General features: G+C 46.2%; 1 protein-coding gene across 1 annotated transcript in view; it reads left to right on the top strand.

Moving 5' to 3' along the window:
* The window catches only part of LOC123772981 (uncharacterized), a 35,508-nt gene that overhangs the window by 6,468 nt on the left and 4,492 nt on the right, over positions 1-24,548 (top strand). The window contains exon 3 of the mRNA XM_069315319.1: positions 22,253-24,361. Within this exon, the coding sequence (XP_069171420.1) occupies positions 22,253-24,361 (2,109 nt within the window). The remainder of the gene's footprint in view (positions 1-22,252; positions 24,362-24,548) is intronic.

Raw genomic sequence — 24,548 nt, 5'->3', positions numbered from 1 at the left:
ACTGTCACACACTAGTGCCAGTCACTGCCACACACTAGTGCCAGTCACTGTCACACACTAGTGCCAGTCACTGTCACTCACTAGTGCCAGTCACTGTCACACACTAGTGCCAGTCACTGCCACACACTAGTGCCAGTCACTACCACACACTAGTGCCAGTCACTGTCACACACTAGTGCCAGTCACTGTCACACACTAGTGCCAGTCACTGCCACACACTAGTGCCAGTCACTACCACACACTAGTGCCAGTCACTGTCACACACTAGTGCCAGTCACTGCCACACACTAGTGCCAGTCACTGTCACACACTAGTACCAGTCACTGCCACACACTAGTGCCAGTCACTGCCACACACTAGTGCCAGTCACTGTCACACACTAGTACCAGTCACTGCCACACACTAGTGCCAGTCACTACCACACACTAGTGCCAGTCACTGTCACACACTAGTACCAGTCACTGCCACACACTAGTGCCAGTCACTGTCACACACTAGTACCAGTCACTGCCACACACTAGTGCCAGTCACTGCCACACACTAGTGCCAGTCACTGTCACACACTAGTGCCAGTCACTGCCACACACTAGTGCCAGTCACTGTCACTCACTAGTATTACCCTCGTCACTCGCCCCACCAAAACTGCGTCACGGAATCATTAATTCCACTCGTCTCAAGATCTGTATCGGGTCTTTTACTGCACTTATCAGTTGGGTCGGATCTTCCCCAATTACTCCATCTCCTTTGTTTACTCTCGTATCAGAGACATCTTGGGGACCTCCTCCACCTCCGGAGAAGACTATATTTTGGATCCATGTTTACCTGCTTCTGCCCCTTCCGTCGATGGCTCGTAGCTCGGTAAATTCCCACCCTACCCACAAAGTTGTATGGTGTTAATACAACGTTGTATAGCGTTAATACAACGCTGTATAGTGTTATTATAACGTAACAACGAGAAAGTAAAATGTTGTGTGTGTATTACGCTGTGTGAGGGTGTAGGGAAAGTTGTGATGAGGAAATACTTGTAGTTTCTCCACTGTGAACGATTTGGGACAATACACACCCCAGTAAGTCCGTCCGTCCGTCCGACCGTCCGTCAGTCCGTCAGTCCGTCAGTCCGTCAGTCAGTCAGTCAGTCCGTTCTTCCGTCCGTTCGTCAGCCAGGCAGCCAGCCAGCCAGGCAGCCAGCCAGCCAGGCAGCCAGCCAGCCAGGCAGCCAGCCAGGCAGCCAGGCAGCCAGCCAGCCAGCCAGACAGCCAGCCAGCCAGCCAGCCAGCCAGCCAGCCAGCCAGCCAGCCAGCCAGCCAGCCAGCCAGCCAGCCAGCCAACCAGCCAGCCAGCCACCCAGCCAGTGTTTCAGGTCAGCCTCCAGATGCTCCATATACCTTCAACCTTTTCCTTTGAACGTAACTGTAATTTCCTCGCAAGAACTGATCATCTCCGTGGCATTCTTTCTTGTTCCATGGCACTGAATGAGGCCTACACTCGTTACGAAGCCTACTGGGCTTATCAAACATCTGCATATTTTTATGATTTATAAATCCAGAGAATAATAATAATAATAATAATAAATAACAATATTAATAATAATAACACAAATGATACTATGGCACATGATAACCCCATACAATGAGTAATAATTATAATGACACATTGAGTAATAATGACACAATGAGTAATAATGACAGCGTTACACAACACATTCACTCAACATGTAAACAAGAGCTGCATCAAAATCAACCTGCACTATGCCAGCAAGAGAGAAGGTTCACCCAAGATGAGGTGGAACATTTAGAAGAACACCCACACAAGAACACTTGAGAACCGTCCAAAACCCACAGAGATGTTATATCTAGAACATTACGAGAAGCAAGGTGGAAATTGAAATTGAAATTGAAATTGAAGTAAGTTTATTGAGGTAAAATACACACAAAGGGATGAGGTAGCTCAAGCTATTCTCACCCCCGTTCAGTACAACGTGTTAATATATACATAGACACACATCACAAATAAACACATTACCAAACATTCTGAGAGGTAAACATATACATTTCCTCCTTCACAAGTAGTATGTTATCAGACGTACACACAAATACTTTTATGACCTGGAAAGAGATGGGACCAGAAAGCATTCTGGTGGGACGGGAGAGACAGTGAGAGAGAGGGAGAGACAGTGAGAGAGAGGGAGAGACAGTGAGAGAGAGGGAGAGACAGTGAGAGAGAGGGAGAGACAGTGAGAGAGAGGGAGAGAAACGAAGGGATAGGAAGAGAGGAAATCGATATCCACAAGTCTCTGGACGAGACATATCCTGCAGGTGGTAGGAGGGGTACCTGACGTGTGGGTGTGGTTGACGGTGGTAGCTGGATACCCCAAAGGTGCGCGGAAGACGTAAGAACGTACTCACATGTACTGTGGTGGCGGAGATGTTTTGTAGAGGGTAAGATAATGGAACGGGAAGAATAGGTGGTAGAAGCCACCTCCATCATTCACAACGTGAAGAATAATTACCAAGGAAGTGGAGCCCATGAGCTAGATTTAGCTTACCATAAGCATGGATGAGAAATAACACACACACACACACACACACACACACACGCGCGCGCGCGCGCGCACCAGATCAAGACAGAGGAAGATAGTAGGAGGCTACAAGATGACCTAGACAAACTGACTGAAGGAATGGTCCAACAAATGGCTACTAAAGTTCAAACCAAGTAAATGTAAGGTAATGAAACTAGAAGGAGGAACTAGGATGCCAGACACTGGATACCGAATGGGAGATGAAGTTCTTCACGAAACGGAAAGAGAAAAAGATCTAGGGGTTGATATCACGCCAAACCTGTCTTTTGAACCCCCCCCCCCCACATCAAAAGGATAACATCAGCGGCCTATGCGAGGCTGGCTAACATCAGAACTGCTTCCAGAAACCTCTGTAAGGAATCCTTCAGAACCTTGTATACCACATATATAAGGCCAATCCTGGAGTATGCGGCCCCAGCATGGAGCCCGTATCTTGTCAAGCACAAGACGAAGCTGGAAAAGGTTCAGAGGTATGCCACTAGGCTAGTACCAGAACTAAGAGGCATGAGTTATGAGGACAGGCTGCGTGAACTGCACCTCACGTCGCTGGAAGACAGAACAGCTCGAGGAGACATGATCACCACATACAAAAATCTCAGGGGAATTGACACGGAAGACAAGGATGGATTATATAACACGGGTGGTACACGCACAAGGGGACATAGGTGGAAGCTGAGTACCCAAATGAGCCACAGAGACACTAGAAAGAACTTTTTTCAGTGTCAGAGTAGTTAACAGATGGAATGTATTAGGCAGTAATGTGGTGGAGGCTGACTCCATACACAGTTTCAAGTGTAGATATGATAGAGCTCAGTAGGCTCAGGAATCTGTACACCAGTTGATTAACAGTTGAGAGGCGGTACCAAAGAGCCGGAGCTCAACCCCCGCAAGCACAACTAGGTGAGTACACACACACACACACACACACACACACAGGGAAAGGGAAAAATCCGAGAAGCAACAGAAGAATCCATGGTATAATAGGGCATGTATGGAAGCGAAGAAACTGAACAAAAAGGCGTGGAGGAACTTCCGGAATAACAGAACACCAGAAAGCAGAGAGAGATACCAGAGAACCAGGAATGAGTACGTAAGGGTGAGAAGAGAAGCAGAGAAAAATTTTGAAAATGATATAGCAAACAAAGCCAAGACCGAACCAAAGCTACTCCACAGTCACATCAGAAGGAAAACAACAGTGAAAGAACAGGTATTGAAACTTCGAACAGGCGAGGACAGGTATACAGAGAATGACAGAGAGGTGTGTGAGGAACTCAACAAGAGGTTCCAGGAGGTCTTCACAATAGAACAAGGTGAGGTCACTGTGCTAGGAGAAAGGGAGGTAAACCAGGCGGCCTTGGAAGAGTTCGAAATTACGAGAGAGGAGGTCAAGAGACACCTGCTGGATCTGGATGTTAGAAAGGCTGTGGGTCCAGATGGGATCTCACCATGGGTACTGAAAGAGTGTGCAGAGGCACTTTGCTTGCCACTCTCCATAGTGTATAGTAAGTCACTGGAGACAGGAGACCTACCAGAAATATGGAAGACGGCAAATGTGGTCCCAATATACAAAAAGGGCGACAGACAAGAGGCACTGAACTACAGGCCAGTGTCCTTGACTTGTATACCATGCAAGGTGATGGAGAAGATCGTGAGAAAAAACCTGGTAACACATCTGGAGAGAAGGGACTTCGTGACAAATCGCCAACATGGGTTCAGGGAGGGTAAATCTTGCCTTACAGGCTTGATAGAATTCTACGATCAGGTGACAAAGATTAAGCAAGAAATAGAGCGCTGGGCGGACTGCATTTTCTTGGATTGTCGGAAAGCCTTTGACACAGTACCGTATAAGAGGCTGGTACATAAGCTGGAGAGACAGGCAGGTGTAGCTGGTAAGGTGCTCCAGTGGATAAGGGAGTATCTAAGCAATAGGAAGCAGAGAGTTACGGTGAGGGGTGAGACCTCCGATTTTCGTGAAGTCACCAGTGGAGTCCCACAGGGCTCTGTACTCGGTCCTATCTTGTTTCTGATATATGTAAATGATCTCCCGGAGGGTATCGATTCATTTCTCTCAATGTTTGGGGACGATGCTAAAATTATGAGAAGGATTAAAACAGAAGAGGACTGTTTGAGGCTTCAAGAAGACCTAAACAAGCTGAAGGAATGGTCGAACAAATGGTTGTTAGAGTTTAACCCAACCAAATGTAATGTAATGAAGATAGGTGTAGGGAGCAGAAGGCCAGATACAAGGTATCATCTGGGAGAGGAAATTCTTCAGGAGTCAGAGAAGGAAAAAGACTTGGGGGTTGATATCACGCCAGACCTGTCTCCTGCAGCACATATCAAGCGGATAACATCAGCGGCATATGCCAGGCTGGCCAACATACGAACGGCATTTAGAAACTTGTGTAAAGAATCATTCAGAACTTTGTATACCACATATGTCAGGCCAATCCTGGAGTATGCAGCCCCAGCATGGAGTCCATATCTAGTCAAGGATAAGACTAAACTGGAAAAGGTTCAAAGGTTTGCCACCAGACTAGTACCCGAGCTGAGAGGTATGAGCTACGAGGAGAGACTACGGGAATTAAACCTCACTTCGCTGGAAGACAGAAGAGTTAGGGGGGACCTGATCACCACATTCAAGATTCTGAAGGGAATTGATAGGGTAGATAAAGAGAGTCTATTTAACACAAGGGGAACACGCACAAGGGGACACAGGTGGAAACTGAGTGCCCAAATGAGCCACAGAGATATTAGAAAGAACTTTTTTAGTGTCAGAGTGGTTGACAAATGGAATGCATTAGGAAGTGATGTGGTGGAGGCTGACTCCATACACAGTTTCAAATGTAGATATGACAGAGCCCGATAGGCTCAGGAATCTGTACACCTGTTGATTGACGGTTGAGAGGCGGGACCAAAGAGCCAGAGCTCAACCCCCGCAAACACAACTAGGTGAGTACAACTAGGTGAGTACACACACACACGCGCGCGCGCGCGCGCCCGGACGATACAACTTAAAGCTGTAATCTGTGTTGGAAACAGCTCTTCTCTCTCATTCAGCCTTGTATATATACGTTGTCTCCTCCCCTCCTACTCTCTCCTTATTTGACTCATTGTTGGAGTTTGCACGATAGTTCACTATTCCAGGACAGAACGCTCACTCCGCTCACCTCACGAACAATACCAGCCCGGGTTTGAGCCCTGGGCAGGGAGGCATGATTGTGCACTGAACGATTTCTGTTCACCCAGCAGTAATTAGGGACTTGGTTATAATCTGATTGGCAGGTTGTGTTTCAGGGGGAAACTAGAAAGTCAAGGCTTAAGCTGAACTGTGGGAGAGAGCTTCAAACCTGTTAACAGGAGTCAAATCATTAGCTCTTTTTCCCACCTGTGTTAAATACTTCCAAGTGAAGACATGTGGAGCTGAGATGTAGTCTCAGTGATTGGTTTCATGTTTTTAGCAGTAAGAGCCTTGAAGTATAGAATACATTAGTTTACACATTAATGTAAACTAATTTAACAACTAAACTTGTAAATCTTCACTATAGAAAGACCCTTGATATATGACTGCTCTCGCCAGAATTCATCCCCAACCTGTCCCCTCTTTCCTGTAAATCAAATAACACTTGGGTTAGACAAATTTACCGAACGCAGTAACTTCTATAAGATTATAATTTTCTCATGTCCCACAACCACCACGCTTACCACAACCACCACCACGCTGACCACAACTACCACACCTACAACAGCCAACACGATTACCACAACCACCATTACCTACACACCACCATACTTACTGTAACTAAAACTACCACAACCCTATCAACCAAAATCACCACCTCTCACAAAAGGTCGCATACACAGCTGCCCATACCACAACACTAGCTTTATTCTTCTACTTGATGGAACGTGCAGTTTACCTGAAGGTTCTTCTTGATGGTAGGCGCAGTATGCATGAAGGGTTTATCCTCCCGATGACTCCGCGAGTAGTAATGGGAGGCGCGTCATTCTAGACAATAAACAAGGTTTTGAAATACGTTAATGTTAGAAATATATGCAGACGGGCGGAAGAGCCCAGCCGACTGTTTGGCTCGCTTATGTTCCCGGACACCACCGTGTGCGAATGAAAGAAAACGGTCATGGCCGTTCGTTAACTATGGGCATTGTATTAGGCTATGGAACATTAAAGGGTGTTTTACCTCAACAAAACTAAAATTACTGCCTTTGAGGATAATTACCCCTACGCTAAGAACTACTGCTGTACACCATATTCCCCTTCTTGGTCCTGGAAGCTCGATAAAGAGAGAGAGAGAGAGAAAGAGAGAGAGAGAGAGAGAGAGAGAGAGAGAGAGAGAGAGAGAGAGAGAGAGAGAGAGAGAGAGAGAGAGAGAGAGAGAGAGAGAGAGAGAGAGAGAGAGAGAGAGAGAGAGAGAGAGAGAGAGAGAGAGAGAGAGAGAGAGAGAGAGAGAAACACAGTCTCTACACAATAGACTACTCAGGCAGAGTGCTTCCCTTTAAAAATGAAAGTAAGACTTTTCAGAGCGGAATTCTTAGTTTCAGTACAATACGATGCTCAAATACAGAGCACGTGCGGGGGATGCGAGTTCCAATCTCACAATAGCAGAGCAGGCGAACCAGTCCCTTGATAACGCGGCTTAGGTCGGACTTAATCTCTTTGACCTAGTGGTGGAGAGCCAGGACAGTGGTAAGCTAGATGCCGCCGGGGCTTAGCTAAGATCTGTTATTGCGTTTATGTTACTCTTCTTATACCTGCTGTTGATGTGTTTGGTGGTGGTGGTATTGTTGTTCTTTGTTGACGTTATTGATGATGCTGGCGCTGGACGATATGTGGTGGTTATTAACGCCGGACGATCGAGAGAGAGGGGGCCCCAGGAGTTGAAGCTGTGCCCGTGAAGCCTCAGACTGGTGAGAACACAGCCACAACGTCAACAATCAGCATAAGAGGTCAAAATATCAACATTTGAACTCTGGCTTTACTGCACGACCGATGTTGTGGCTTGCGCCTTTATTGAAGAGATTGTTAGAAAATTACAGTGTTACATTTTTTATTATTTATTATAAACTTCTGAGGAATAAAAGGGCTAAAAAATTTTAGTATGTGCTTATTAATTAGCAGCAGACAAAGAAATGTAAATTCGTATAAAATCAGTTAATATAAGTAAATTAGTCTTTCATAATATCTTTAAGAATTAAATAAAAATTTCAGTAAGTAAAAAAAGTTGTACTCACCTAGGTATGCTTGCGGGGGTTGAGTTCTGGCTCTTTGGTCCCGTCTCTCAACCGTCAATCAACTGGTTTTTGTGATTCCTGAGCCTACTGGGCTCTATCATATCTACATTTGAAACTGTGTATGGAGTCAACTTCCACCACATCACTACCTAATGCATTCCATCTGTTAACTACTCTGACACTGAAAAAGTTCTTTCTAACGTCCCTGTGGCTCATTTGGGTACTCAGCCTCCATCTGTGTCCCCTTGTTCGCGTACCACCCGTGTTAAACAGTTAATCTTTATCTACCCTGCCAATTCCTCTGAGAATTCTGTAGGTCTTCACAAACATAATGAGAATTATGTCTTCACAAACAGAAGCCTAATGCTTGTTAATCCCAACGCCAAGTCATCTGCTGTTGAATGAAGAATACTTTACAAGCAACTAACGTTCATATTTTTCTCAAACAGTTCATTGTCTTTCTGTGATGGAATCTAACCTCTATAAATGGTCCACCCGCGTAATTCAAGTCCCAAAAAATTGCCAACAGAACCTAAACACCTAAACTAGACCTAACTATACACAAAATTCTAAAATATAATATTCATTTATATTTTATAAAATACTGAATATGAATACAGAATACGTTAAAATTTATCAATGCGTCTTTGGAGTCGGCCGCAATTTGAAGAAGCCTAAGAACGGGGTTCACTATTAACAAATGCGCCTCTTGGGATGACTGGTTCATGGTGAATTGATGCTTAATGATGGGTTGGCAGGGGCAGGTGTACCAAGAGCAGGTGTACCGGGAGCAGGTGTACCAGAGGCAGGTGTACGAGAGGCAGGTGTACGAGGGGCGCCACCATGTCTGATGCAAGGAGCCAGGTGACTGCTGGAATGAGACAATCAATAATTCTCCCATGAAAACTTCCTGTCGCCTACGACACACCGTCTAGGAATGCGCAGAGCTTGCTGGAAAGTAAATGATGTAACAGATATAATGAAGACTTGCCAAACTGGCAGTACATCTGAAGGATATTTGTAGATGATACAAAACTGATGATATGAGTCAGAGGAGAAAAGGCCTGCTCCGGGACCTGCACAAGCTGCAGATATCGCCTGAAACATGACTACAGTATTCGACTTATATCCATAAGACTCAACACACAGACACAGAGCATAACACACAACACGACCAAACCTAACCTTCCCGGCGACAAATATACCATCCGAGGGCCTTCCCCCTCAGTCCTTAGCACCGGCGTGCTTCCCAGCAGCACCTGCGAGCCGGATAGAGACACCGAGGGCAACAGCCGGCTCGTGCAGGTGGTGTAGGAAGGTAATGCCCGGATGTTTAGACAGTCAGTAAGCATTAGAGTGCTAAGTGTCGGGGACAACGGGTCTGCCCTTCCAGAGTCGACAATAACTTGGGACAAGACGCAGCGCTACTGTCAACTGTCTTGCCTGTAGCCGACGTTTAATGTTACACTGATTTTTTTCTTGTTTTCCATCGGTGAACTTCCCTATTTGATTTTATGCAATTCTCTATTTTTGTTGTATATTTGTTTACTCCTTTTGTCCCTACGAGTGTTTTGTGGGGTAGTCACCTTCTTCCGCATGTTGTTAACGGTGTGACTGTAAAACCTGTTAATAATGATGTAGTTAGCGCTCTGAATTATGAACTAGATGGGATTACCCGGTGGGGCCCGGGTCTCTAGATGTGTGTCTGTCTTGCTCTGTCTTTCTCTCCCTCCCTCCCTACCGTTCTCTCTCTCACCCTTCCTCTCGTTTATTCTCCCTCCCGTTCCCTCTCCCATCTGTTCTCTCTTTCTGCCATTCTATCTCTACCTCCCTACCTGCCTGCCATTCTCTCTCGTGTTCTCCTTCCTTCCCATCCTCTCTCAGAACGCACAATATACACGCCCAACAAACACACAACATAATCACACACTTATTGTTTAAGATTCGCTACTTGGAACAAAAAGTTCCAAGCAGCACGGGCTATGGTGAGCCCGCAGTGGACTTTATCACACACTTATTTTCAGTATGGGTACTTGGATGTGACGGTACACCGCTGTGGTACGTCTGAATGTATGTGACCACACGCTGAAAATCTTGTGCAAGAGTCTATGGAAAACCAAACCCCCATTTCACTTCATTGGAGCCGTTGATTTTCGCAATAGGAGGCTACATAACGAGAGGCACGGTGGTTGACCCCAACTAGCCTATGACATTCTTCAGTCACAAATCACCATGGAAAGTTGCATGAGGTTAACCGTAAGCGTCAGGTCCCCATCCCCAAGCAGATAAGTTCGCTTTAGAATATAGAAGAGTTTCTGTGGGATGTAAATTTAGGTTAGGTTAGGTTAGGTTAGGTTAGGTTAGGTTAGGTTAGGTTAGGTTAGGTTATGCAAAAGAAGTATATAATAGATCTACATACCAGTTCTTAATTATTTGTCCAGTTTGATTATACATTACCTAAGCAAGATTTGTTTAAGAACAATGAACCAAAAATTATATTAATGCTGTATACCGCGTCCGTCAGTGTCCATGGTGCTTCTAACACTACAGTGTGGAGATACCTGAGATGTCGCAATAAATCCAGTTGTTGTATGTCTTGGTAATTAGACATGTTTGAGTGAGTTAGGGCGGGCTGGGGCGAGCGCCTGGCTAGAAGCCTGCGTGATCAGAGGACGTGTGAGAGGGCTGGGCACCACCAATCAATTTGGAGTTGTTATTTTGGTGTTCGGCGAGCGACAGTGTGGCGCCACCTCCCGCCAGGTGGTCACCAGTCCTGCCTCCAGCTGTCTTGTAGACACCTGCCCTCACCTCTTCCCATCACCTGTCTTGTAGACACCTGCCCTCACCCCTTCCCATCACCTGTCTTGTTGACACCTCCCTTCACCCCTTCCCATCACCTGTCTTGTTGACACCTCCCTTTATTCCTACCTTCCCCTCACTCCTCCATCCACCTGTCTTGTTGACACCTCCCTTCATCCCTACCTCCCCCTCACTCCTCCATCCACCTGTCTTGTTGACACCTCCCTTCATCCCTACCTCCCCCTCACTCCTCCATCCACTTGCCTTGTTGACACCTCCCTTCACCCCTCCCTCCAGGAGGTAGACCAGGAAAAATCAACACTCTAAAGGGAAGACTACAGGCATCAGAAAGATAAATATATTTGGGTGGGAAAATAATTCCATCACTAACACCAGAGGTACACATAAACAAGATAACATTCGACAGCATATGGAACGCTAGCAAAAATATAAAGTTTTAGCTAGCAAAAATAAAAGCCCAACAAGACTCAAAACGTCTCTGTTTACAGTTGCACCAAGATTGATTTAATAACTCCTATATCATTATGAATGAATGCCAAATGAATTAATCCAAGTGAAATACAGCGTAGGATATACGACGATAAATATATTAAAGTGACTATAGGCACGAATCAAAATATAAGTCTAACATTCAGGGGTTTTAAAGATCATGTTCTGTTATAATGAAACACTTGTTCAATGAGAATTATAATGTAGTATTGCTTTGTAAAACTTATGTATATATGATTTATATTGTATTTTCATAAATAAAGATTATTAAAAGTGAGGCTATGAGCCCGAGACGCGGCTCGACCTGACTAGGCTTGCAGGGAGTTAACCACTCTGACATTTGTGCTGCTGGAAGGCTCAGCCGAGGGAATTTGCGCATTAGGCTGCAGGACTCGGGCAAGGAGCCCCAGTATGAGCCATACAGATCTGGTCACCAGATCTGTATGGAACTGTATGTTGTATGGAACTGTGTCTCAGTATAGTGTTCATTGTGAGCTCCTCTTCGCTTTACGTATGAACTCCTGGTGCATTTTGTGTTGCTTTGTTTCGTCATGAAGATGTATTTTCGGTTGCAGTTTCATCAATGAGATCCATATTGTGTTGCAGTTTCGTCATCAAGATGAATATTGTGTTGCAGTTTGGGCGTAAAACTTACAAAACTGCACATTATAAAGATGCACGTCATAGTGGCACCACAACTCATAATCACCTAAATTTGACTCCAAGTAAATATAACTTTTTTAGCAACTCAAAGAGGCATTAAGTGAATCTTGGTTTCAATATTAGAGTGGGTAGGTGGGCATGAGGGTGAATAGGTATCGCCTAATTGTGCTTGCGGGGATTGAGCTTCGGCTCTTTGGTCCCGCCTCTCAACTGGGGGTGAAGGGGTGGGTTTGTGGGCGTGAGGGCTGGGTAGGTGGGCGTGAGAGTGAGTAGGTGGGCGTGAGTGTGGTTGGCGCCTAAAGAGGATATCGAGTCATTAAAGGTGACTCGAGAGTTTCCTTTATTCATGGGACACCCAGGCCATTCCCCCCAACCCCCCATCGGTGAGGCGGAGTGTTCACTACGCTGTTCAACTCCACAGTTCAACAACTTCAATGAAGTGCAGTCGGCTCACAAGTGAATGGTCCCGGGTTCATACCCCAAGCAGGACGAGACATTAGGGTTCATTTCCTTATACATGATGCCTTTGTTCACTTAGAAGTGTATATAGGTACCAGGGAGTTAGGAAACTGTTGTGGGTTGCATCCTGCTGAAAGTCGATCGCTGGCCCTAGAGTTACTTCGATAAGCCTAACAGGCTTCTTGTCCCCGACAGAGCCCAAAAAGGTTCTCGAACCTGTACACCGGTCGACTGACAGTGGTTCTTCCCGACCCTCACTACATTTCACCTTTGTAAATGCATATTAATGACACTATGTAAAAGACACATCGAACACTATGTAGGGCATACGTAAATCTGTGTATCTATGTATTTACGTATGTAGGTTAGCTTAGCGTTTTAAAAGCACCGAATCACCTTCTATGGTTGATTGTTCAATAAATCACTGAATTATATGTTTAACACATCTCTAACACTGTCCATGGAGGACAGAAGAAAATGTATATATGCTGGTTAGCATTGTAAATGTGTGGCCACGTCTGTGGTAGAAAATAATCATAAAAAACTACCCTTTCCCTCTCTTCCCCCTCCCTAACCCCTACTGCATAACCCTCCCCCCTTTCCCCTCGACACCCTGGACACCTTCCCCTCTGGTTCTCTCCCCCCCCTGTTCCCCCTCCACATCCTGCCCTCTCCCCCCTGCCCCCCATCGTCCCAAGACGCCATGACCACCCCTCCCACAGCCCCCACACCCCCTCCCCTCGCTTACAGTGTCTGCATTATTCTCTTGTTTGTTTTACTTTATCGTTTTCGATTTCTGGGTTTGGAAGGAGAGGTGTGGGGTTGGGGGGGGGGGTGGGTCGCGGGGCGTGCTAGGTCGGCTTTAAGGGCGTGTGGCAGGTTGGGCGTGCGCGGCTCCCTCCTCACCACCGCGGCTCCCTCATTCTTCTCCACCACGCCTGCCCCTTTCCCCCCCCCCTCTCACTTCCCTCCACCTCCTCCCCCTCCCTCACTGCACCACCACGCCGCCCCCCTCTAACTTGCCTCCACCTCCTCCCCCCCCCCCCTCACTCTGCACCACCACGCCCCCTTCATTCCAAAACTAAATCGGAACTCTTTTTAAAGATAAAAAGCCAAAAATTAAACAGTACAAAGGTTAGCAAGATTATTGTCAAAGAGACGAGGCTAGGTTACGGGAAGTAAATGTTATAACCATACAGTGGAGGAACGGAGGGAACTGATCGCAACATACAAGATACAAAGTGGACAATGTCAGCATCTTTAAAGTGGGAGGAAGTAGGACGAGAGGACATAAGTGGAATCTGGAGATGTAAATGGTTCGAAGAAATGCAAGGAAATACATGTTCCCTGCTCGAGTAGTCAACAAGTGGAGTGTATAGAAGGAGTAATGCAAGTCACCCCCGTCCACCACTCTAAGTCCAGGTTCGGGAAAGTACTCAAACATCAGGAAAGTTAATTATAAGCGCAACAGGTACAACAAGGCTCGTAGGCAGTGCATGAAGAGCTGAACTACACTTTCCGGTAGTCATTGTTAAGTGAGTATGGTTAGCACGCCTGCCTCACTCCACCCAGCCTGCCTCACTCCACCCAGCCTGCCTCACTCCACCCTGCCTGCCTCACCCCACCCAGCCTGCCTCACCCCATCCAGCCTGCCGCACTCCACCAAAGGCACGCCTCCCTCACATCACCATGCCCTTCTCATCTCAGTAAACCTGACCTAAGTACTGTTCCTGAATAGAGGAAACACATGAAAAAATATAGAGGCTGCATCCCTTGTTGGTGCTGCCTCTGGTGATGCATGACCTGGCGGTGCTGCCCTTGGTGGTGCATAGTGTGAGGCCAGGTCATTATCATATATTTAAATCAGAATAGGTCCTGGTACTGACCCTTGCGGCGCCCTACTTGCCCCCCCCCCCTCTCTCTCGGCGACACTGCTTTTGTTTGGCCAGGAGCCAACACCGTCAGTTGTGTTGTTGTCCCTTTACTCCAGCATGTTTGTGTTGGGTCCTCCTCGTGTGGAGTGCAGTCGACGTCTCTCGGGAAGTACAAGAAGGCGAAGTTAACCCGTGCGTCTCTTTGCAGGTTGACTGATATTAAATTATCAATGTACTCATGCGAGTTTGTCAGGCAGGCTTTCTCTTTGCTGTCATAATGCTGTCTTTTTGCTTACAAGGTTGATCATTTATAAGTATTCCAGTACTGTTCTCTGCATAATATATTATTATATACGTGGGAGTGACACCTGTTCTTTCTTCTTTCAAGTGAATTGTTCAAGATTATTGCTAGTGGTTTGCAAAGTACTTCTGCAGCCTCCTTCCAGTAGCTATGGAGAGAGAGAGAGTCCGCTGGGCTCTATTGCCTTTGTTTCAGCAAGTTCCTCCAGCTATTTGTATATCTCTACGGCTCTTAGTTGACTCTGTTATTCAGACTCAGGGGTAATAATTCACATTTGAAATACGTTGACACTCTCACACTGCCACTGATTGTCTCCCTCCTTTGTATATATTTCTTGTTATATTCTAGTTTTGTCTTACTCTTTTTAAAGCCCTTTTTTCCATTTCACGTCTGCTACAAGATACAGTTCGTCACTCTGTACTCGTTGCCTCGGGCTGCTGTAGGTGATGCTCCGCTGGTCATGAATGGTGGCACCCTTGAAAAGTCACAAGTTAGAGGATGGAGCCGGGGAAGGGGGCGTTGGTGTCAGGGTCGTGGTGGTTGAAGAGCAGTTGGTGGAGGTGGGCGGTGACGGAGGAAGACAAGGGAAGAATGGGATAGCTTAGAGAGAGAGAGAGAGAGAGAGAGAGAGAGAGAGAGAGAGAGAGAGAGAGAGAGAGAGAGAGAGAGAGAGAGAGAGAGAGAGAGAGAGAGAGAGAGAGAGAGAGAGAGAAATGGGATCTCCCATCACCCGTCAATGAGTGATGGGAGATTGAGTGAGACGAAGCCTTCTGTCAACCCGTCAGTCCATCGCCGGGATAGATGGGTGGATGCACGTGGGCGAGCGAACTGATGTTATTGATAAGGTCGCCAAGGACGCGAGCGAGGAGGGGGGAGGGGGGGGCGTGACGTCAGAGGGGAAAGAAGAACTTGGGAAGGCAAACGTGAGGGAAAGAGAGAGGACCTGTGCTTGCCACCCCTCCCACACACGGTATATAGAAGGGTGAAGGGATGGGCACTGGAGGATGGGTGATAACATCTACCCAACTGGGGAGTTGCACAATGTTCCCGCTAGTATTACTGAATGTTCTTAGCCCAGAACAGAAGATACGGTTTCAAATGATCAGACGTTCAGGGTGTGATAATATTGATGTTATATATTGATCACTTAAAAGTTTAATTAGGCCTAGCTATCTTGAAATAGACTATTTATATTACCATCGATAAATGTTCAGTATAGAATGAAGGATCTGATTTTGATGGATAGAATAAGCTATTCGATGTTATTTACTGGAACACAATATTACGCAAACAAAGTTAAAACCTAACTTAGATCACTGGATCACATTGCCACATCAACAAACTTAGGAGCCAACTTGAATCACATTACATGTCAAGAAGCCTCTCCTGCCCTCCACGTGGTGTATCTAGCCAACCGCAGTGTTTACAAACATTCCAGAACTGCATTGACTTAATGCCATTTGTCATTCATTCCTGAGCTTAACTTGAAACTCAAACGCCATTTGTCATTCATCCTTAGTGTTTAACTTCCGGATAGTCTCGACAGAGGGCTGTCAGGTATGTTTATAGTACTTACCTGTCAGCACTTAATTATCGTTGACTTCGGGAACGTGAGTTTTAGTTCTTTGTACACCCCTCCCCCCTACAAGCCTTGCTATACTTGTTACGTTATAATTTAACTATTCTGACGTTTGAATTCTTTGTCTAGTCTTAAAGATGCGGATGGAGGTGGCTTCCACAACTTTTTTCACTGCATATTCCACTTTTTGACCACATATAAAAGGTACAAGTTTTTTCCTTACATTTCGTCGCCTCATTTGCGCTTTCAGCTTCCACCTGCGTCCTCTTATCCAACATTCTCTCTTTACCTTTCAACCAAAGGCATCCCCCTCGTTATCTTCACTATAATAATAATAATAATAATAATAATAATAACAAAAACAAAACTCATTACCAACACCTGTGCTAATGGTGAGCAATAATTTGTATATAAAGTGCCTCAGGGCCCATAACGCCTAATATTCCAATCACATTTAGTTCGTTTGTAATGGAGCCGTTCCAGCTCCCAAAAATAAAAATGCTGCCTGGAATATATTAATGCTGATGAAAAATTTCGCAATCCCGTTTCATTCAATACATTTTGTATTTATTAAACAAAAAGTCATGCATGCTTGGGACTGCCGTGAATGTCGCACCAGGAATTATAACACACCATGAAAACTCTTCAGGAAGCCATGTTGATGAGTCCTCATCAGATTCTACCATTCTTGTGTGGACTTGGCCAATATTCCGATGGTGAAATTATGGATTAATACGTCCCTTGTGAGTAGTCTCGTGTTGCTTGTTCGGTAATTATTTTGGCCATTGTTTATGAATAATGTGTTTTTTCCTCGTGGGTTTTGTAGCCTATTCATGGATCATTTACTAATATTCCATGGTTATAGATCGACTGATTACCCCGGCAACATCGCCATCTGTGAAACAAAGGAAGTATGCACACCTTTGGTCTTATTAATTTGCAATCATATCAATACTATAATACTAATTGAATATGCGCACATACACACACTCACACATTATTATAATAGTGGTACCATTTCTGGTGCAATTGTAGGGACCCATAGCCTCGAGGAAGAAAATAAAGAGTATTCAGAGAAGACCTTGTGGATTCTCACTGGACACTTTGATATTTTCCTCTCCTACCACCCCTATTTTTTCATTACACACACACATATATATATATATATATATATATATATATATACATATATATATATATATATATATATATATATATATCGGTTATATGCAGTCCGCCCCGCTTGGAATAGTAAGCAAGGCTCGATGTGAAAAATAAGCCTTTTTATTTTCCATTTATGTAACTTTCAATAAATGGTACGAATATTAGGATAAAAAACATTTTGTAATCATTACACAAGCAACTATTAAATATTTTTTTAATTTGACTTGTGTTTGGAAGTACTGAGGCATAATTATCATATAGGCGAGGTTGCTAGGCTAGTTTTGGTTCAACTGCAAAAGTTGCGTGTCATATAACTTGAAATTCATATATTAAAAGCAATCAAAGAAATCCAAATAACAAACATATATTTATATGTTTAAGGGAATTCAGGTTTTTAGTAGAGTTGATCACAAGAAATTATTTGTTAGTTATTAAAACCTGGAGCGAGGACACGTAAGAAATATGGCAGTGCTGACCATTTTGGTTTGTCTTCCATGTTTACTTAACAAGGACAATTGAAGCAAGATATACATAGTGCCTCAAGCTATATTAAGTGTATAATAATCTAGCCCAAAATAAAATAACAATGCGAATCCGAATTAACCAATGAAGAAGAAACAATGGCCCACCCTCTCACAAAATTTCAGTAGGCTTTCATTACCAATTCATGGTTTTATTTAAGAAATTTATTATGTAATTTCGATATTTTTTGTCGTAGAAATGAAGTTAATCGTTGGAGAGGATTTCCTTTTATTCTGATACTGGTGTACCCAACCCCCCACCCACCCCTACTCCCCCAAAGCACGCCACACAAAGAAAGTAATATTTCCCAGGGAAGCTCGCTCAAAGGCTTCCAGCTAACTTTCTTCGTATCATTATATGAGACTGTTTCGTAATATCGCAGCTTTGTTTTAAATTTCTTAATACAAATTTACGGAGTTCTCTGTCTTTCTTTGAATAATTTTTGTCACGTTTACACTGACTGGCTACATAATTGTTAATCAAACTCTGGTAAACTGTCTGAATACGTTTCAGTTTTCTCAACCAAATGTAAACAATATAACTGTCACAAGGCCAGCTGCAGTGTTGTCGCGTCCAGCAAACACAAGGCCAGCTGCAGTGTTGTCGCGTCCAGCAAACACAAGGCCAGCTGCAGTGTTGTGGCGTCCAGTAAACACACGACCAACTGCAGTGCTGTGGCGTCCAGCAAACACAAGACCAACTGCAGTGTACACCCTACAACACTGTCAGGCGTCTCCCCACAACACTGACGCCCCACAACACAACTCGTGCAGACATCTGAAGAAAACAAACTTTTGCGCAGACTGCATGTACAGTACATGACGTGCTTCACTAGCCATCGCATGGCTCAATCACCTTTTAAATCTAGTTGTTCATGGCCACGGCTTCGTGCATGGCAATTGCGCCCCCTCACAGCGACCTGAAATAGCGATTCAGTGCTCCCCTTGTGTGATTAAGCATTTACCAGTTACCCGGTGAACCCGAGTCGCCATCCGGGTAGTTAATACTGAAATTTGAAGCGGTATTGAGGCGATTCTCAAAGGCTGTTATAGGCCTGGCGCGGTGGGGAGCTGTGTGCGCCTTACTGTGTAAGGTGCAGAAGGTCTTAAGTTGTGTCGTTTACTTGGGCTGAAGTAACCATAATGGTTTGGGAGGCAATAGGGGTCTAAAACCTGCAGCAGCGTCAATATGATAACATCATAGTGACGTCACATACCTCCTCCCCCCCCCCCTCCCACACTCATTATAAATAATACATTTTATTTCTTAATTTCGTTAGGCTACATTAAGTTAGGTTAGGTTAAGTTAGGATCGGTCTCGTTACTTAGGGTTAGGCTAGACTGGGTTAAATTAGCTTACGTTAGGTTAGGTTAAGTTTGATTAGTTTAAGTTAGGGTTGGTGTGGTTAGTTAAGGATAGGTTTGTTTAAAGATTAGCGATGACGTAGAAAGTTACGTCATCGTAACTTTTCTCAATCTTAAGCCCTACACGTGGGAGTAGGACTAAAGTGTTAGGCTAATGGCTGATCAACCACAGGAGGGTTATTAAGGCCTCCACGATAGTTCATTGACTAACCAACAAGTATACTTTAATCCTGGTGAAAGTTCAAGACAATGTTCAGTGTACATAGGCCGAGAAGAGGACTACAGCTCCTGGTCCACATGTTTCCATGTGAGAGTTGTTTCTCCCGCAGACTGTAGAGAGAATGGCTGGTCAAGGAAGCTAGGAGCTGGTAACTAGTCGATTAGGATGCAATAAAGAGTCTCTCTTTAGTCTCTCGAGAGAGGCTCCACGCTTCCAGATGCTCGGTAAAACTTCTCTGTTGTTTGAGGTAATTTCCATGTGTCTACTTCTCCTGTAGTTTAGCAGTTATTGTGCTTCATTGATGTGAATGTTTGGTTTATTGTGCGTTACATTGGACTAAGTACTTGCATTGTTTGATTAGTTATTTACTGTGATCGCTAGTTGGTCTGCTCTTGTACTGATCAATGTTCATGCAACTGTGTTCGCTGGCATTGATCTTAAGCGAATCTGGCTGTTTGTTCTCTCTCTCTCTCTCTCTCTCTCTCTCTCTCTCTCTCTCTCTCTCTCTCTCTCTCTCTCTCTCTCTCTCTCTCTCCCTCTCTCCCTCTCTCTCTCTCTCTCTCTCTCTCTCTCTCTCTCTCTCTCTCTCTCTCTCTCTCTCTCTCTCTCTCTCTCTCTCTCTCTCTCTCTCTCCCTCTCTCCCCCTCTCTCTCTCTCTCTCTCTCTCTCTCTCTCTCTCTCTCTCTCTCTCTCTCTCTCTCTCTCTCTCTCTCTCTCTCTCTCTCTCTCTCTCTCTCCCTCACTTCCCTGCGTGTCTAAATAATATATTGATTGGTGCGTGTAGAAAAGCGAGTGCCAGCAAGAGTGCAGCCTTCAGGCCGACGCCTCTCACTGTGAATGCATAGTTTGCTGTGCCGAAGGTCATGACCCGGATGTTGCACTCACCAGGTCAGATCTGCATGTGTGGGTGTACGTGTGCGTGCAGGCACGCCACACCCACCAGCAGTGCCAAGTTTACTGTGTCAAAGGTCCTGACCCGGACGTCTCGTCAAGTAGGTCAAGCTGGTGACATCTGCAGCATCTTCTCTCAGCATGAGAGAAGAGAAGGCATAAGCCATTCCAAGTGTTTATGCTTACCCAAGCTGGTGACATCTGCAGCATCTTCTCTCAGCATGAGAGAAGAGAAGGCATAAGCCATTCCAAGTGTTTATGCTTACCCAGGTGTGTGTGTGTGTGCCAGGGTTGAGTTCCGGCTCCTGGGTTCCCCTCCTAATTGTCAATAGATAAGAATGGTTGAACTCTTTGATGCTTCTGAATCTTTTGTTGAAGGTTTTATGTTATAAAGTTAACGTTGAATGTAGAGCCAGTGTTGGAACATACCTGCCTCCTGGGGTCAGTGTTGGAACATACCTGCCTCCTGGGGTCAGTGTTGGAACATACCTGCCTCCTGGGGTCAGTGTGAGAACATATCTGCCTCCTGGGGTCAGTGTGAGAACATATCTGCCTCCTGGGGTCAGTTTGGGAACATATCTGCCTCCTGGGGTCAGTGTGAGAACATATCTGCCTCCTGGGGTCAGTGTGGGAACATATCTGCCTCCTGGGGTTAGTGTGAGAACATACCTGCCTTATGGGGTCAGTGTGGGAACATATCTGCCTCCTGGGGTCAGTGTGAGAACATATCTGCCTCCTGGGGTCAGTGTGAGAACATATCTGCCTCCTAGGGTCAGTGTGGGAACATATCTGCCTCCTGGGGTCAGTGTGAGAACATATCTGCCTCCTGGGGTCAGTGTGAGAACATATCTGCCTCCTGGGGTCAGTGTGAGAACATACCTGCCTCCTGGGGTCAGTGTGAGAACATATCTGCCTCCTGGGGTCAGTGTGAGAACATACCTGCCTCCTGGGGTCAGTGTGGGAACATACCTGCCTCCTGGGGTCAGTGTGGGAACATACCTGCCTCCTGGGGTCAGTGTGAGAACATACCTGCCTCCTGGGGTCAGTGTGTGTGGGAAGATACACTTATAAAATGTTAACTAATCATTTCCACTGGAAAACACAATTGTGTACAAAATTCTATCACATATCAAAAAAGTTCAATTCTCTGATCTTTGACCTCTGAATATGACCTATAACACCTGAGTGTGACCTATGGCGCCTGGCCGTTAAAGGTCAGGTCTGGAAGGTGGTTGCAACATGTTTTCCTCCCTCTGCGGGAGTCAATCTTACTGAACAACTTGCCTATGGGTTGTTACTTTCGTATGTTGATCATTTTATTGATGTTATATATTGTCGTGTCGATTTTCGTGGGAAGTTCACTCGTACTGATGAGTCTCGATGGGTCTGGGAGCTAGACGAAGGGAGTTTACACTTGAAGATGAGTAATGAGTGTTTGTTGACACGAGGGTGAGTCCGCTGCAGGAGGGAAGGTCCCCAGTGAGGCAGGGCTGGAGGAGCAGCCAGGCCTCGTGCCATCTCCCCGCCGCCCCCCGCCCCACCTCCTCCAGCGGTGACGTCTTCTGGGAGCTCTGGACCCCCCCCCCCCCCAGCACGGTGAGTCATGCACGGTGGGTGGTCTGGGTCCCCCCTTCCCTCCAACACACACAGGGGGGTCTGCGAAGGAGACACTGGAGGAGGGAGAGCTCGTGGGAGAAGGGGGGACGGAGAGGAAGGTGGGCAGTAAGGGAGGAAGAACTCAGACCTCGACAACAGCAGCGCCACAAAGAAGCTACACAATAGGGAGGCGAGAGACCAGCAGCACGCGACAAAAGTGATCAGAAAGGTAGAGGTAACCAGCCCTCGGGGGGAGGGGGGGCAGATATATTATGGCTACGTGCTCCTCATTCACTTCCTCTCCCCAGCTAAGCCTACCAGCCTGCTGGCACTCACCCACCACATCAGTATCAATAATCATTCATTCTACCCATCAACCATCCATATCTACGCCTCTCATAATACTCTCCGTACATTAAACTATTCATTATATATTGCTGATGACATGTTATACTGAACACTAATTTTTGTCCATCCAACAGGTGACGTGAGCTGCCACCAGGTGTCCTACCAGCACCCGAGCCAGCCACGGCTGCACGCCTTCACCCACGCCTCTCCCAGAGCCCCACCTCGACCTTCAGGCACCTCCACCCAACCTCGTCCTCCAGGCACCTCCACCCAACCTCGACCTTCAAGCCCCACCATATCCCTCCACTGCATGCCTGCTCCTGGAGACGTCATACAAGAGTCAGGCTCTGGACCCAAAGAGGAGAAACGATCACAGATACCCACCTTTGGACACAAAAAGGAGATACGGTCGCAGTCACTTACTGTTGGTCTCAAACAGGAGGTAATAACGAGCACACCCACCGTTGATACTAAGCACAAGACACGGCCACAAGCGGCAACTGTTGGCTTGAAACAAGTAGGAGACTCCAAGTTACTATCCCTTGCTCCCAAAGAAGAGAGACTTACTCAGGTGGATTCTGTGAGCCACAAACAGGAGGCACACCCACGGGTTGCGACCTCAGAGCCCCAACAGGAAACGCAAGAGTCACGAGCCCAGCTTCTAACGGTGGATCCTGAACGGGGGACATGTTCCCAGATCTCGTTCAGCTACTCTAGAGGAGAGGAGGCGACGGGAGATTTGGTTGGCGATGACTATGTTGGAGAGAAGCGGTGCTCCGGTGTCTCCATCATCTCCCCTACCTCCCCAGTCCTTCCCCCGCTGCCTCCTGAACTCCTCCACGACTCAAAGGCAAACTCACCTCCTGACGTAGGCACCCTTGAAGTCACTTTCCCCAAAGAGAGCGCGAAATTAACTTCAGTTTGCATATTGTCTCTTGACTTGACTGTGGACTATGAGGAAATCAACAGGGATGGGTTGACAGTTGTAAATATTATAGAAAATGAATTACCCGATCTCGGTTTTTCTGAGAGTAACGCAGACGACGAAGAAATATTAATGCAAGATGAAGCAGACGTTTTTCAGAGCAACGAATTGCATATAAAAACTGAAGAAACAAGAGGAGACGCTGGAGTGGAACCTCGCCCCTTGTCTTCCAGCAGCAGCAACAGCAGCGTGAGCTTTGAAGACAAATATTACAAGAAGGATGACTACGACTCTCCGGAGGGCGGCGCTGCTGATGACATGTCCGTTGACGCTGACCATTCCTTGGGATTTGGTTGTCCGTCTGATGACACTTCTAACAAGAAGACGGATGACGCAAACCCCACCGCAGACGAGGACGATTTTATAGAGATAGACTGTGACGTGCAGCCCATGGAGACGCTGAAGCGGCCACTGGTGTACGGCTACGGCAGCGGCCCCGTCAGGTCGCACCGCGGGTCCTTCCTCGAGAAGAGACTCTCACAAGCTTCAGATGTCTCAGATTACCTGGAGATGGACTTGCTCGAATCACTTCTGAAGAGAGGCGTCGGTGGCGATGACACCCACTCCAGCGAGGGCTGTCTGGACCTCCGGGAGACATACTGGGACCACTGGCAAGCGAAGCAAAATGCTATAGAAAACCAAATCAACAAAAGCAGGCAGATTGGAGATCCTGTAAACAATCGACATTCTAGCTTTCCCAACTGCCCATCTTCAAAATTTTGCTACGACCCAGAGGTGCTCTTGGCGCAGGTGAGATGTCCAAAGTCCCTCGAAGACGCAACATTTAAGCAATACTCTGCATACGTCAAGTCTCAAATATATGATCACATTGGGAACGTCCACGAGAGCTTAAAGGAATACGGATTATCTTATGGCAGACCAGACTGGACTTCCAGTCAACCTGAGCTTCCAGACTTGCCAAGAAACCGCCGTGATCATGGCAAGTTTCCCCTGGATTACTCGAGTGAACCCGAACTCTCGAAAACCGGAGAGAAGCGCCAACCTCGGACAGCAACCGCTCAAAGTCTCCCTCAACACCCACCCGCAACTCTTAACCGTAGAGACGCGTCGTTTGACTCCGGCACCTGGACCTACCTGCCAAGCTCTGAGGAGTCGACTGTGGCTCCTTCTCCCCTCACCTGCTACCCGGTGCCCCTGCCACGCTCCACCTCCTCCCTCAGCCACATTGGGCCGGGAGTGTTCAGCCCCTGGCACCACCTCCTGCCCGACGTCACCCCTCCCAGGACACCCAGACACAGTGAGTCCACGCACCACTCTCAACACTTCCTTTAACAAGTGTTTATATATGCTTGCAATATATATATATATATATATATATATATATATATATATATATATATATATATATATATATGTCGTACCTAGTAGCCAGAACGCACTTCTCAGCCTACTATGCAAGGCCCAATTTGCCTAATAAGCCAAGT

This window comes from Procambarus clarkii, chromosome 81 (assembly GCF_040958095.1).
Source record: "Procambarus clarkii isolate CNS0578487 chromosome 81, FALCON_Pclarkii_2.0, whole genome shotgun sequence".
Lineage (NCBI taxonomy): Eukaryota > Metazoa > Arthropoda > Malacostraca > Decapoda > Cambaridae > Procambarus > Procambarus clarkii.
The sequence above is the reverse complement of the archived record's forward strand: the minus strand, read 5'-3'. Positions and strand labels throughout refer to the sequence as shown.